Source organism: Scyliorhinus torazame, chromosome 5, assembly GCF_047496885.1.
Source record: "Scyliorhinus torazame isolate Kashiwa2021f chromosome 5, sScyTor2.1, whole genome shotgun sequence".
In the NCBI taxonomy this organism is placed as follows: domain Eukaryota; kingdom Metazoa; phylum Chordata; class Chondrichthyes; order Carcharhiniformes; family Scyliorhinidae; genus Scyliorhinus; species Scyliorhinus torazame.
In genome coordinates, this window is record NC_092711.1 from 282,482,287 (window position 1) to 282,496,983 (window position 14,697).

The 14,697-nt window shown below is 45.6% G+C and overlaps 1 protein-coding gene across 6 annotated transcripts in view; it reads right to left on the reverse strand.

Moving 5' to 3' along the window:
• Window positions 1-13,794, reverse strand: part of gria3b (glutamate receptor, ionotropic, AMPA 3b) — a 626,694-nt gene extending 612,900 nt beyond the window's left edge. For 2 of the 6 annotated variants that reach the window (XM_072505636.1, XM_072505635.1), the window contains exons 1-2: window positions 13,213-13,794; window positions 12,761-12,919 (exon numbers count right to left, since the gene is read on the reverse strand). In XM_072505636.1, coding sequence (XP_072361737.1) covers window positions 12,761-12,919; window positions 13,213-13,303 — 250 coding nt within the window. In that variant the 5' untranslated portion in view covers window positions 13,304-13,794. The remainder of the gene's footprint in view (window positions 1-12,760; window positions 12,920-13,212) is intronic. The other 4 variants (XM_072505639.1, XM_072505637.1, XR_011946682.1 and 1 more) reach the window with 3 other exon arrangements.
• Between the last annotated feature and the right edge of the window lie 903 nt (window positions 13,795-14,697).

Here is a 14,697-nt window from a genome sequence, read left to right on the forward strand (position 1 = left end):
CAATGTCCCGGCCAATGAAGGCAAGCATGCCGTATGCCTTCTTGACTACCTTCTCCACCTGTGTTACTCCTTTCAGTGACCTGTGGACCTGTACACCTAGGTCTCTCTGACTTTCAATACTCTTGAGGGTTCTACCATTCACTGTATATTCCCTACCTACATTAGACCTTCCAAAATGCATGACCTCACATTTGTCCGGATTAAACTCCATCTGCCATCTCTCCGCCCAAGTCTCCAAACGATCTAAATCCTGCTGTATCCTCTGACAGTCCTCATCGCTATCCGCAATTCCACCAACCTTTGTGTCATCTATCTGCAAACTTACTAATCAGACCAGTTACATTTTCCTCCGAATCATTTATATATACTACGAACAGCAAAGGTCCCAGTACTGATCCCTGCGGAACACCACTAATCACAGCCCTCCAATTAGAAAAGCATCCTTCCATTGCTACTCTCTGCCTTCTATGACCTAGCCAGTTCTGTATCCATCTTGCCAGCTCACCCCTGATCCCGTGTGACTTCACCTTTTGTACCAGTCTACCATGAGGGACCTTGTCAAAGGCCTTACTGAAGTCCATATAGACAACATCCACTGCCCTACCTGCATCAATCATCTTTGTGACCTCTTCGAAAAACTCTATCAAGTTAGTGAGACACAACCTAACCTTCACAAAACCATGCTGCCTCTCGCTAATACGTCCATTTGCTTCCAAATGGGAGTAGATTATGTCTCGAAGAATTCTCTCCAGTAATTTCCCTACCACTGAAGTAAGGCTCACCAGCCTGTAGTTCCCTGGATTATCCTTGCTACCCTTCTTAAACAAAGGAACAACATTGGCTATTCTCCAGTCCTCCGGGACATCACCTGAAGACAGTGAGGATCCAAAGATTTCTGTCAAGGCCTCAGCAATTTCCTCTCTAGCCTCCTTCAGTATTCTGGGGTAGATCCCATCAGGCCCTGGGGACTTATCTACCTTAATATTTTTCAAGACGCCCAACACCTCGTATTTTTGGATCTCAATGTGACCCAGGCTATCTACACACCCTTCTCCAGACTCAACATCCACCAATTATTTATCTTTGGTGAATACTGATGCAAAGTATTCATTTAGTACCTCGCCCATTTCCTCTGGTTCCACACATAGATTCCCTTGCCTATCCTTCAAAAGGCTAACCCTTTCCCTGGCTACCCGCTTGCTTTTTATGTACGTGTAGAAAGCCTTGGAATTTTCCTTAACCTGATTTGCCAATGTCTTTTTGTGGCCCCTTCTAGCCCTCCTGACTCCTTGCTTAAGTTCCTTCCTACTTTCCTTATATTCCACACAGGCTTCATCTGTCCCAGCCTTTGAGCCCTGACAAATGCCTACTTTTTTCTTTTTGACGAGGCCTACAATATCTCTCGTTATCCAAGGTTCCCGAAATTTGCCGTATTTATCCTTCTTCCGCACAGGAACATGCCGGTCCTGAATCCCTTCCAAGTGACAATTGAAAGCCTCCCACATGTCAGATGTTGATTTACCCTCAAACATCCGACCCCAATCTAGGTTCTTCAGTTCCTGCCTAATATTGTTATGATTAGCCTTCCCCAAATTTAGCACATTCACTCTAGGACCACTCTTATCCGTGTCCACCAGCACTTTAAAACTTACTGAATTGTGGTCACTGTTCCTGAAATGCTCCCCTACTGAAACTTCTACCAACTGGCCGGGCTCATTCCCCAGTACCAGGTCCAGTACAGCCCCTTCCCTAGTTGGACTATCTACATATTGTTTTAAGAAGCCCTCCTGGATGCTCCTTACAAACTCTGCCCCGTCTAAGCCCCCTAACACTAAGTGAGTCCCAGTCAACATTGGGGAAGTTGAAGCCTCCCATCACAACAACCCTGTTGTTTTTACTCATTTCCAAAATGTGTCTACCTATCTGCTCCTCTATCTCCCGCTGGCTGTCGGGAGGCCTGTAGTAAACCTCCAACATTGTGACTGCACCCTTCTTATTCCTGATCTCTACCCATATAGCCTCGCTGCCCTCTGAGGTGTCCACCCACAGTACAGCTGTGATATTCTCCCTAACCAGGAGCACAACTCCTCCACCCCTTTTACAGCCCCCTCTATCCCGCCTGAATCATCTAAATCCTGGAACGTTTAGCTGCCAATCCTGTCCTTCCCTCAACCAGCTCTCTGTAATGGCAACAACATCATAGTTCCAAGTACTAATCCAAGCTCTAAGTTCATCTGCCTTACCCGTTATACCTCTTGCATTAAAACATATGCACTTCAGGCCACCAGACCCGCTGTTTTCAGAAACATCTCCTTGTCTGCTCTCCCTCAGAGCCATAATGGCCCGATTCCCTAGTTCTCCCTCAATGCTTTCACCTTCTGACCTATTGCTCCGGTGCCCAACCCCACCCCCCCCCACCCTCCCCCTGCCATACTAGTTTAAACCCTCCTGTGTGACACTAGCAAACCTCATATTAGCTAACTGATTATCAACTGAGATCTAACTAGCATTCTTTCTGATCTGCATTACCTACTAGTTCAACCAGATACCCGAGTAGGAAGGATATTGCCCTTTCCCACTGAGTCAGTGAGAAACTCACCACGCTCTATTTGGATAAACATCTGCTCTGCTCTATAAGCCATGTTTGTAATTAAAATTGTCTAGATTGAAAATATTGTTATTTTTATAATTTATTGAAAAGATGCCTCACAACTTCAAGAACCGACTGATTGCAATTGTGTATTTTTCAGCATCCTAATTTTCAAGAGGAACTGAGTCCTGACAAAACACTTTTATCAAGACTGGTGAATGTCAAATAAATTTGAGGTTAGACTTCCATTTCTAAGTGCATTCAACACAAGAAGTGATCATTCCTATGTGTACTACTGACAATAGAGCTAAATCTGTGACAAAAGTTAAAACTTATGAATGATAAAATATGATTAATTGCTTTCAAGCTGTCGAGGGGATAAGACTTGTTCAAGGTTGGCCAGCCAGCCAATCAGATGACAAATGGAGAGAGAATATCAGAAGATAAATTTATCCGACTTCAGAAAGGGAGAGGTGGAAAGAGGAGGAAGACTGCAAACTTATAAATTACACAGCAAAGGCTAAGCAATCAGGCTGAAATAATACAAGTGGAACTCATAACCTACGCAGAACAGCTGATTCCCTGGTTGTTTACTCACACACCCACTTTGTTGAATTGGAATTGTTACAAAACATGGTGCTTTTATGATTATAATTACTTGAAAACATTGAATTGACATGATTAGGATAGATTTATGTACCATGTAGAAACATTTCTCGGCTTGACGAGAGTACACCCCTTCACTCTGCCTACGAGGAAACGTGACAGTATTATATTCAGATTGAAAGAGTTCAGTAAGTGAATGTATGAATTCCAGCAGAGGTTGCTATTAAGTTAATATTCCTCGCATTTGTCAGATAGACAATTATCTGAAAAGCATTAATTCCCTCACACAGGCCTCATTAATACAGTGAATCAAAAAGCAAAATTGCTGCTTTGGAGGCTAAATCCATCAGGCAAATTGTGCCACCACTACCAACCTCTGCTGAAGTTCACAATTCACTTACTTAACTCTTTTACTCTAAATATGATCTGTAACATAATGGCCTCCACAGCTTTAAGTTGCAAAAATTTGTGACCCTTGCTAATTTCTGCATTTTATTCTTACATGTTGCCATTGTGCTAGTGGCTTGAAAACACCAGCATGTTATGTTATTTCGCTCTCAGCACATTTTCCTGACAATATTATACAGATTGGTGAAATCAGTTGAGTAGAATCATGGACTCATAAAGTCATACTGCCACCATAATACCAGTACCAAAGAAGAACAAGGTAGACTGCCTCAATGACTACCAACCGGGCGGCCCTGCCGTCTGTTATCATGAAATGTTTTGAGCGGCTAGTCATGAAACGGATCAATGCCAGCCTCCCAGGTCTCGATCCACTGCAGTTTGCCTATCATCGCAACTGGTCCACAGCAGATGCTATCCCCCTGGCTCTACAATCAACACTCGAACACCTCGACAACAAGGAGACCTACTTAAGACTGCTGTTCATAGACTACAGCTCCGCCTTCAACACCATTATCCCGACAAGACTAAAATCCAAACTCTGCAATCTTGGACTTGACCCTTCCCTGTGCAGCTGGATACTTGACTTCCTGGATACTCTGTTGATTATGATTTTTGTCTACTATGTACATACTGTCGACATTCCCTTGGTAGAAAAATACTTTTTATTGTACTTCGGTACATGTGATAATAAAATCACATCAAATCAAAGAGGTCTGCAGCACAGAAAAGGCCCTTCAGTCCATTGTGTCTGCGCCGGTCACAAACAACCACCTAATTATTCTCATCCCATTTTCCAGCATTTGGCCCATGGGCTTGTTAGCCTTGGCATCGCAAGTGCACATCTAAATGCTTCTTAAATGTTATGAGAGTTTGTGTCTCCGCCATCCTTTGAGGCAGTGAGTTCCAGACACTCACCACCCTCTGGGTGAAAATATTTTTCCTCACATCGCCTCTAAACCTCCTGCCTCTTACCTTAAATCTATACCCCCAGGTCATTGATCCTTCCACCAAGGGGAAATGTTTCTTCCTGTCTACTCTTTCTATGCCCCTCATAATTCCATACAGCTCAATCATAAGACCATAAGACCATAAGACAGAGGAGTGGAAGTAAGGCCATTCGGCCCATCGAGTCTACTCCACCATTCAATCATGGCTGATTTCAAATCCATTTACCCGCTCTCTCTCCATAGCCCTTAATTCCTTGAGAAATCAAGAATTTATCAACTTCTGTCTGAAAGACACTCAACGTCCTGGCCTCCTCCGCCCTCTGTAGCAATGAATTCCACAGACTCACCACTCTCTGGCTGAAGAAATTTCTCCTCATCTCTGTTCTAAAGTGACTCCCTTTTATTCTAAGGATGTGCCCCCGGGTCCTAGTCTCCCCTGCTAATGGAAACAACTTCCCTACATCCACCCTATCTAAGCCATTCATTATCTTGTAAGTTTCTATTAGATCTCCCCTCAACCTCCTGAACTCCAATGAATATAATCCCAGGATCCTCAGACGTTCATCGTATGTTAGGCCTACCATTCCTGGGATCATCCGTGTGAATCTCCGCTGGACCTGCTCCAGTGCCAGTATGTCCTTCCTGAGGTGTGGGGCCCAAAATTGCTCACAGTATTCTAAATGGGGCCTAACTAATGCTTTATAAAGCTTCAGAAGTACATCCCTGCTTTTATATTCCAAGCCTCTTGAGATGAATGACAACATTGCATTTGCTTTCTTAATTACGGACTCAACCTGCAAGTTTACCTTCAGAGAATCCTGAACTAGGACTCCCAAGTCCCTTTGCACATCAGCATTATGAATTTTGTCACCGTTTAGAAAATAGTCCATGCCTCTATTCTTTTTTCCAAAGTGCAAGACCTCGCACTTGCCCACGTTGAATTTCATCAGCCATTTCTTGGACCACTCTCCTAAACTGTCTAAATCTTTCTGCAGCCTCCCCACCTCCTCCATACTACCTGCCCCTCCACCTATCTTTGTATCATCGGCAAACTTAGCCAGAATGCCCCCAGTCCCGTCATCTAGATCGTTAATATATAAAGAGAACAGCTGTGGCCCCAACACTGAACCCTGCGGGACACCACTTGTCACCAGTTGCCATTCCGACTCTCTGCCTTCTGCCTGACAGCCAATCGTCAATCCATGTTAGCACCTTGCCTCGAATACCATGGGCCCTTATTTTACTCAGCAGTCTCCCGTGAGGCACCTTATCAAAGGCCTTTTGGAAGTCAAGAATGTTGCGCTCAATCTCCTCTGCTCCCAGGAAAACGACGTTAGTCTATCCAATTTCTCTTCATTGCAAAACTCTCTAGCCCAGGCAACATCCTAGTAAATCTGCTCTGCGCCCTTTCCAGTGCTATCACATCCCTCCTATAAAGTGGATTCCAGAACCACAGACAATACAGTTCCAGTATAACCTCCCTGCTCTTAAACTCTATGCCTCAGCTAATAAAGGCAAGTCTTAGCCACTGTATCCACCTGCCCTGCTATCTTAAGGGACTAGTGTACATGCACACCAAGGTCCCTCTGATCCTCGGTGCTTCCCAGGATCCTGCCATTAAACACGCATTCCCTTGCCTTGTTTGTCCTGTCAAGTGCATCACCTCATACTTATCCGGATTGAATTCCACTTTCTACTGATCAGCACATCTGACCATTCCATCTATATTCTCCTGTAATCTAAGGCTATCCTCCTCACTATTTACTATCCCATCAATTTTCGGATCATCCACAAACTTACTGATCAACCCTCCTTCATTCATGGGCAGCACGGTAGCATTGTGGGTAGCACAATTGCTTCACAGCTCCAGGGTCCCAGGTTCAATTCTGGCTTGGGTCACTATCTGTGCGGAGTCTGTACATCCTCCCCGTGTGTGCGTGGGTTTCCTCTGGGTGCTCCGGCTTCCTCCCACAGTCCAAAGATATGCAGGTTAGGTGGATTGGCCATGATAAATTGCCGTTAGTGTCCAAAATTGCCCTTAGTGTTGGGTGGGGTTACTGGGTTATGGGGATAGGGTGGAGGTGTTGACCTTGGGTAGGGTGCTCTTTCCAAGAGTCGGTGCAGACTCGATGGGCCGAATGGCCTCCTTCTGCACTGTAAATTCTATGATAATCTATGATGTCTAAATCATTGATATAAACCATAAACAGCAAGGCTCCTAACACTGCGGGACCACATTGGACACAGGTTTCCAGTCAGAAAAATACCCCTCGACCACCATCCACTGCTTCCTGCCACTCAGCCAATTCTGGATCTAATTTGCCAAATTTCCTTGGATCCCATGGACTATTACCTTCGCTCTCAGTCTCCCATGTGGCACCTCATCAAAAGCCTTGTTGAAGTTCATATAGACTACGTCAAATGCATTTCCATCATCTACACACCTTTCAACCAAGTTGTTCAGACATGACTCTTAACACACCCATGTTGACTGTTCTTGATTAATACTTGCGTCTAAAAATGCAGATGAATTCTGTCTCTCAGAATTGCTTCTAATAGTTTCCACACCACTGAAGTTAGATTGATTGGCTTGTAGTTTCCTGGTTTATCCCTTCCTCCCTTCTTGAATAATGGAACCACATTAGATATCCTCCAGTCTTCCAGCACCTCTCCTGTGGCCTGAGAGGAATTGAAAATTATTGCCAGCACCTCTGCTACTTCCTCCTGCCACACTCAACAACCTGGGATACATTTCATCTGGACCTGGAGGTGTGTCTACTGCCAGACCACTCAGAACCTCCTCTATGTTAATTTCTTTAATTTTATCACAATCCTTCTCCCTGATTTATATATCCTCTCACTAGTGAACACTGACACAAAGTTTTCATATAGAGCCCTACCTACATTCTCCAGTGCCATACACAAATTACCACTGTGGTCTCTAATGAACCCTACTCTTTCCCTAGTTATCCTTTTACCCATAATTTACTTATAAAACAACTTATTCTCCCAATATCCTTTCATGTCCCCTTTAGGGCTTCTGCTGTTTTGAGCCATTGATATCTGCTATAAGCCTCCCTTTTTCGCCTGATCCAATGCTGTATATCCCTCAATATGCAGGATCCACTGGATTTGTTGGACCCACCATTCTCCTTTATAGGAACATGTTGGACCTGTACACTCCCTGTTTCCTTCTTGAATGCATTCCACTGTTGTGTCACAGATTTACCTAAAAGTGTCTGCTCCCAGTCCACTCTGGCCAAATCATATCTGGGGCTGGATTCTCCAGTCCCCCAGCCGCGCGTTTCTCTGCGGCACGCCGGTCCCTGGCGGCGAGATTCACTACTCTCACTGCTTGTCAATGGGATTTTCCTTTGAAGCCACCCCACGCCGCTGGGAAACCCATGGGCCAGGATGCGCTGCGAGTGGGAAAAGTGAATCGCAACGGCTGGAGAATCCCAGCCCTGGTCTTATCAAAATCGGCCTTCCCCCAGTTTAGAACCTTGATTTCAGGGTCCATCCTTGTCCTTGTCCATAACAATCTTGAATCTAACAGAGTTATGATCGCTGTCTGCAAAATGCTCCCCATTGATGCTTCAAACACTTGCCCGGCTTGGTTACGTAACATTAAGTCCAAGACCACCCTATTTCTTGTCGGGTCTTCTCTGTACCGGCTTAAAAAGTTCTCATAATTCATACTTTGCTTTTATTACAATTCCGAGTCAGATTTGAATGATGATTGAAGTGCTTCCTGAAACTTTATTCAAATTGTGATCTGTACCATTGGGTAATCAGAAGAAACTCAGAGTTATTATTTGCAGAATGCACACATGCGTGAGCACTGCTGTTACTGTATCATAATTTTTTGCTAATCTCTAAGAGCTTAGTAAACTGCCAACTGATTCTTAGCTATCAATAGGTCTCTTTTTCAAGAATGTATTATATACGAACAGAAAAAAAACTCTGAAGCATTTTTCTAGTGAACTTGGGAATACTGATATCAGCTCTGAATATTTACATTTGGGGAAAGAAAGCTCTGCACCAATAACCCTTCTTACTATCCGATTTGGCCAATTAATAGATAGGCTAAGTTTAATTTTATCTATGATCTAAAAAGAATAAAAAATGATTGTTCAGTATGTTAAAAGATGAGAGTTATAAATTTAATTATCTTACATATTCTGACATGTAAGTCACTGGAATGTATAATTAAATTATTCACCTAAGGTGAGCCGGAGAGATAACATATGCTGAAAACCATTACCACTTGTTTGTGGCTTCACACAAAAAAAATCAATGGAATTACAAAATGACCCCATAGCCCTATAAAAATAAACGGAAGTTTAATCTATTCAGACACTGTAAGCCTCAGTAAGATGGCAACAATGGCAGACATTGACTGTCAACATCAAGGAAACGTATTGAGAAAGACCAAGTGCAAGGCGTTTAAGCACAGTGAGCCGCAATTACTTGAAAGAGTGAGCTGTGTCGATTTTGGTCCCATCTTCATAGCAAACTGAATGGGTCTTACTCCAAAGATTGCAAGCTGATAGTTCTGCAATCGTTGTAGGGTCGGCCTATCGTTGCAGGGTCGGCCTTAATATGCACAGAGTGCAGACAGAAGAGCTCAGTATTCTTTGCTATCATCCCTCATTCAGCCTCATCCCGTTGATGGTGTCCTTTTACTGTCACACAATCCATAACTGTGTTTTTGTCCAGATCATGCTGAAGGGGAAATGTAATGATTGTCAAAACGTGACCTACTAAGCTCTAAGCAACTGAGGAAATGTTTAAAAGTCCTCGCTTACACTGACGTGATTGTCAAATCCATGTTTTCATGTCTGTTAATATCTGGAACTTGATTTTTAATCCTTTATTTTTCTCTGATAGGATGCGCTCGAATAGTAAACAGATACCGAATGAATCTAATTAATGCCAAAAGTAGGAAATTGCCAGCGAACCATTAATTATATGATACGTTACGTGTCTGGGTTTCAAATTTTGGATTAAGCATTGAATTATACTTCCAGCACCATTATATGTTCTTGTCCAAGAGGAAATCGAAATCGGTAATCATTTATAGGATTTGATAAGAGTTTTAAAAAATTATGTAGGAAATTAATCATAGTTATCAGTCAACTAGGCATCTTCATAAATGCTGCTCATTATGTAAGGAGGCGGTGGAGTGTGTCAGGAGGCCTACCGGCTGGAAATAGATTCTAGGCACAAACTTCCCGCTTTATGAGTGCATTTTGGCGAAGTAGATGGTTTGTGGAAGGCGGAAAAGAATATCAGTCAGGGATTCAGCAGTAGAATGTTTCCCCACTCAGCACCGTGCAACACGAGAGGCGATTGCACAGCCCAGGGAACTCGGTTTCACACCATTAGTTAAGTGACAGGATGAGAAATGAGCAACTTTGTTGCTAAAGCAGAGACAAAGAGGCAAAAAGTGAAGCAGCTTCCGATTGCAAGAGTGTCGCATCTGTGTTGGCGTTAGAACTGTTTCTGTGGGGACTGCCCAGGAGGAGAGGGGGACTGTGGGAATGGAAATGAGCATGTGACGGGAGACACGAGTACACAGGTTGACGAGCAGGTAGGAGGAGTTCTCTGCGGGTGCTTGTGTTCTGGGTCATCTGGATCTTTTGTTAATTTTCGTGTCAAGGTGATTTCACTTCCAGAACAGAATGTCAGCAGTGAAATCTCCCGCTCCTAAACTACAAATCAGCCGGTTGCCCTAGGGAAGGGTTGCATCGTGTCCTACATCCCAGGGCCCCATTTGTAGTCACTGCATTTTGTCGACCTTTTTGGAATGCAAAAAAAAATCCAACAGACTGTCCTAATTATATTACCGAATGGTTCAATAATTGCATTGTTAAATGCAATTTGACACACTTAACCCCCGAAAGACTGGGACAATGTTCTCCCGCCTGGAGGCAGTGATTTTATATTTGACACCATTTTCCTGTCATCTCGGGGCGGGGGGGGGGATGGGTCTTGCATTTCTGAAAAATATTTTTTAATGTACCAACAGAAAGCAGATTCTGACCTGCTGTAAGTTGATTTATTTACACATCGCTGGGCAGTCTCTGCGATGATAGGTTGCCCTTACAGTTTTCTTTTCCTCATACCCATATAGTACATCTCCCTTGTCAATATTTGCAAGGTTTTATCGACCGTGCAACGAAAGAAAAGAGAAAAGAACGCCCCACCGCTTTTCATCTTGATCATTATTCTTCCAATATTTTACAATGATTCAGTTCTGTATCAGATGAGCTGTGCACCTTCGCTGCTTCACATTGACACCAATTTAGCAGTGCTCGCTTTTGGGCGTGTGGGTGTGTGTGGGAGGGGGGGGGGGTGCTGTTGCACTTAAACTACCCATAAGAATGGGGTGGACACTTTTACAGAAAGCAAAATGCTCCAGATGCTGGGAGTGTGGAAATGAAAAACAGCTCAGCAGGGCCAGGCAGCGGCTGTGTCAAGAGGGAGGGGCTAGGTTAACCCCTTGAAGGCCGAACGGTGGCAGCTTTTGGGACAACTCGTCTTAACCTGAACCCATCAAGCGGCGAAATTCTGCCACGGGGTTCCGAGTGACTGAGATGGAGGTTTGCAAGGCGATGATCGAACCGCTTCACACGTTTCTCTTAAGTGGGGCGAACGCACTTCACACCACATCATGCTCAGGCTCTCGCTAAACGTTCAGCGATGTTGCGAACTTCAGATTTGGCGCATTGAACAGCAACTTCGCATGAAACCCCACTGCCGATTCTTCCCAGCGTGTTAAAGAAATCATCCAGCCCCATGGCACTCCTGGCTTGCTAGGATGTTCTCCCGCAGTGTGTGTGTGTGTGTGTGCACTCTGCATTTCCCCCGTCAATCTTTCAATGACTGCATTCATTCAAAATGCCACTTTCTAAAGTCAAATAGCCGCTGTGGTCCCAGAAGGGAATTCGCCCAGACATTCCTTAATAGGGAACTCGGGAAAGGTGGGGTGGCAGGAAAGGAATGAGGGAGGCGGAGGGGAAACGGAGGGCGAGGAGGAAGATTCCGCTTGGGAGGGGGGGGGGGGGGGAATAAACTTTGAGATTTGCATTGCTGGAGAATGTGACCCCAGATTGTTGTTCATTGTCAAGAGGCTGTCGGGCGTCTGGGTGGCGCTGAATACATGGGGTGGAGATCCAATTAAAGCAGGAAAAGGTCAGTTAAGGATTTTATATTCCAGAGCAATCTCTTGAAATAAATGTTTAAAAAAAAAAATCAGCATCTCGAATTGGTGGGACACTTGCAAGAACAGGGTGGAAATGAATGGAACATGGCTAACTAGGTGGATGGCTGAGATTGAGAGTCCGCACCGGTTTTATATTGAGAGCCTTCTCTCTCTCTCCATCCTGTAGCAGGGAGGGTCAACACGCCTGGATTGGTAAGAGATTGTAGCTGACGGGAGGGAGAATGCTGTCACATCAAATGTTATTCCTGCTGACCTGGAGGTTAGTATTTTTAAACACACACACATTCCATCCCCAAACCATTTGAGGGATAGGCGATCGGCAGCGGTTATTGTCAAGGCAGCGCAATAAAGTGCTTCGAGATCTGCTTACTAATGAGCCAGGACCTTGCAACAACTGCAGAGTCTGGTAAAATAAAAAAAAAGGACGTGGCGGAGAGAATCTGCAAACGTAGCCGAGTCATTTTTCATCGGAAATGTCTTTAGTGGAGGCAGCAGAGTCCAGTGTAGATCAGACTGTACCCAAAACTATACACAAATACAATAACTCCGCGATGTGTCAGACAGCATCTTAACATCTCTGCCTAACATCGCAAACTAGAGATTTTGGATTTCCGCAGAATACAGAAGTTTCACCAATCGAAATGGACACCTATAAACAAATAAATTTATTTGACCTCAGTACACCTGTAATGCACAGGCAGAGAGAGAGGTGCTCCTTTAACATCGCTGCACTATCTCGAACAGGACATCACATTGTGCTTTGTATGTTTACAGGATGCCAGAAGTGTGTGAGAAGTAAATATCTGGCGAAAATTAGTGATGTGGGTTTCAATTAGTTTCCTTCTGTGATAGCATCAGCGGGCTGACTTCATTAAGTTCTTTGAAGGTTTCTTTTTTGGAGGGGAGGGGGTTTAATGTCAGCGCTTTAGTCCGAAATAAAACAAGAGGCGAGCTGTGACACTAAACACATCTTGTACTCACAAGCATTGGTCACTGAGAAGCTGTTGGAAGACTCCAGGTTATCGACATGTGGGGTGAGAGCAAACGGGGCTTCTGAGATGTTAGGGTTTGTGTTGTGAAGGTAAATTCCGAATCGGAAGGCGCTATTTTCCTGATCTGTACTTCTTGCGAACAGTCCCCCTGTACAGAATTTAAAAAGAGAGATCACATCGACATGTGTGCCGCATAACCCTCCGTTCTCCACAGAACAAGCACCAGTAACAGAGAGAGCAGCTACCCCAGATTAGAGTGTTTTAGCTACATCTTAATGTGATTAAACACAACCCGGACACAAATCAGTTTAACTTTCTGTCAAGATTAAGGCTTTAAACAGTCGCAATTACAAATGACTCGCTTTATTTTCAAACATTGTGATTTGCTCGCTGTGAACTTCTATATCCCAATTAATGTAGTAAAATACAGGAGTGGCTTACCTATTTGGACATTGCTGGGGAAAGCACCCAAGGCTACACCAAAAAGCACGTTGAGTAATAGGAAGACAGACTGCAGAAAGGTTTGTCCCATTTTCTCCCTGATTTCAATTCTTTCAATCCGACTTGAAAAAGGCACCGCTCTGGATATAAATCCCACTCTCTCCTCCCTCTCCTCACGCACACTCTCGCTCGCTCGCTCTCTTCAAAACGCTTCAGTTCCGAGCTGAGCGAGGATCAAATATTCTGCCAGAGGAACATCGGACTGTTTCACCCTGGCAAAGATGGTGGTGAAATGAGGCGGGGATCTGAACATGCGCCTCCAATTGGAGCGGCGGGGGAATATTGATCAAACTTGATCTGACGTTGAATTAAGCAGCATCTCCCTTCACATCCCTGCAACTGCGGAGCGGACTGCGAAGCACAAGTCCTGTGCTGGCGTTTGTCAACAGCGCGGTGTGCTGAATGGAAAACACAACTCTCACGTGGACCCCCGGAGCCTTTAGAGAGGCGCCGCGGCGGGCTTCATGTCGCCTCACAAGCTGATATTCCAAAGCTCCCACACAGCAAGACGGTGCAGGAGGACAACTTTCAATCACATTCCCAGTCGTGCCTGCGCGCTTTGAAAGTCACTGGGATTGCCTGCAGTGACTGCTGCTCTGAAGTTTGAATATTGCGTCTGTTTTCAGTCGAACAGGGACATTAGGAATGGACACAAGCCCCAGTCCCGCGCATGGAGCAGGAATTCTGGGGCGAAATTCTCCGTTATCGGCGGAAAGTCCGCCGATCGGCGCAAGAAACGGCGCAAATCCCACTTGCGTCACGTCGGAAAAATGGGTCAAAAGTCTCCGGCCCGAAATGGGCTAGCAGCGATGTAACGGGATCCGCGCTTGCGCAGTGGTTCACGCCGTGCAGCGTCATACGTGCCGCACGGCGTGACGGCTCATAAGGCCGCGCTGCTCCCCTCCACCCAACCGGAACACCCGACCGCAACACCCGACTGGATGGCTGGCCGCCGCTCAGCCCCGAGGTTCGAGTCACGGGATGTGGAGGCGCTCCTGGACGCGGTGGAGCAGAGGAGGGACGCCCTGTATCCCGGGCACGGCCGCAGAGTTGCCCCACGCCACAGCCGGCATCTGTGGAGGGAAGTGGCAGAGGCCGTCACCGCTGCGGCCCTGACACCACGGACAGGCACCCAGTGCCACAAGAAGGTGAATGACCTCGTCAGAGCAGGCAGGGTGAGCCTCCCCCATATCCCCCATATCCCCCCCTCCCCATATCCCCCCGTCCCCCATATCCCCCCTCCCCCATATCCCCCTCCCCATATCCCCCCTCCCCCATATCCCCCCCTCCCCATATCCCCCTCCCCCATATCCCCCCTCCCCATATCCCCCCTCCCCATATCCCACCTCCCCCATATCCCCCCTCCCCCATATCCCCCCCCATATCCCCCCTTCCCCCATATCCCCCCTCCCCCATATCCCCAAG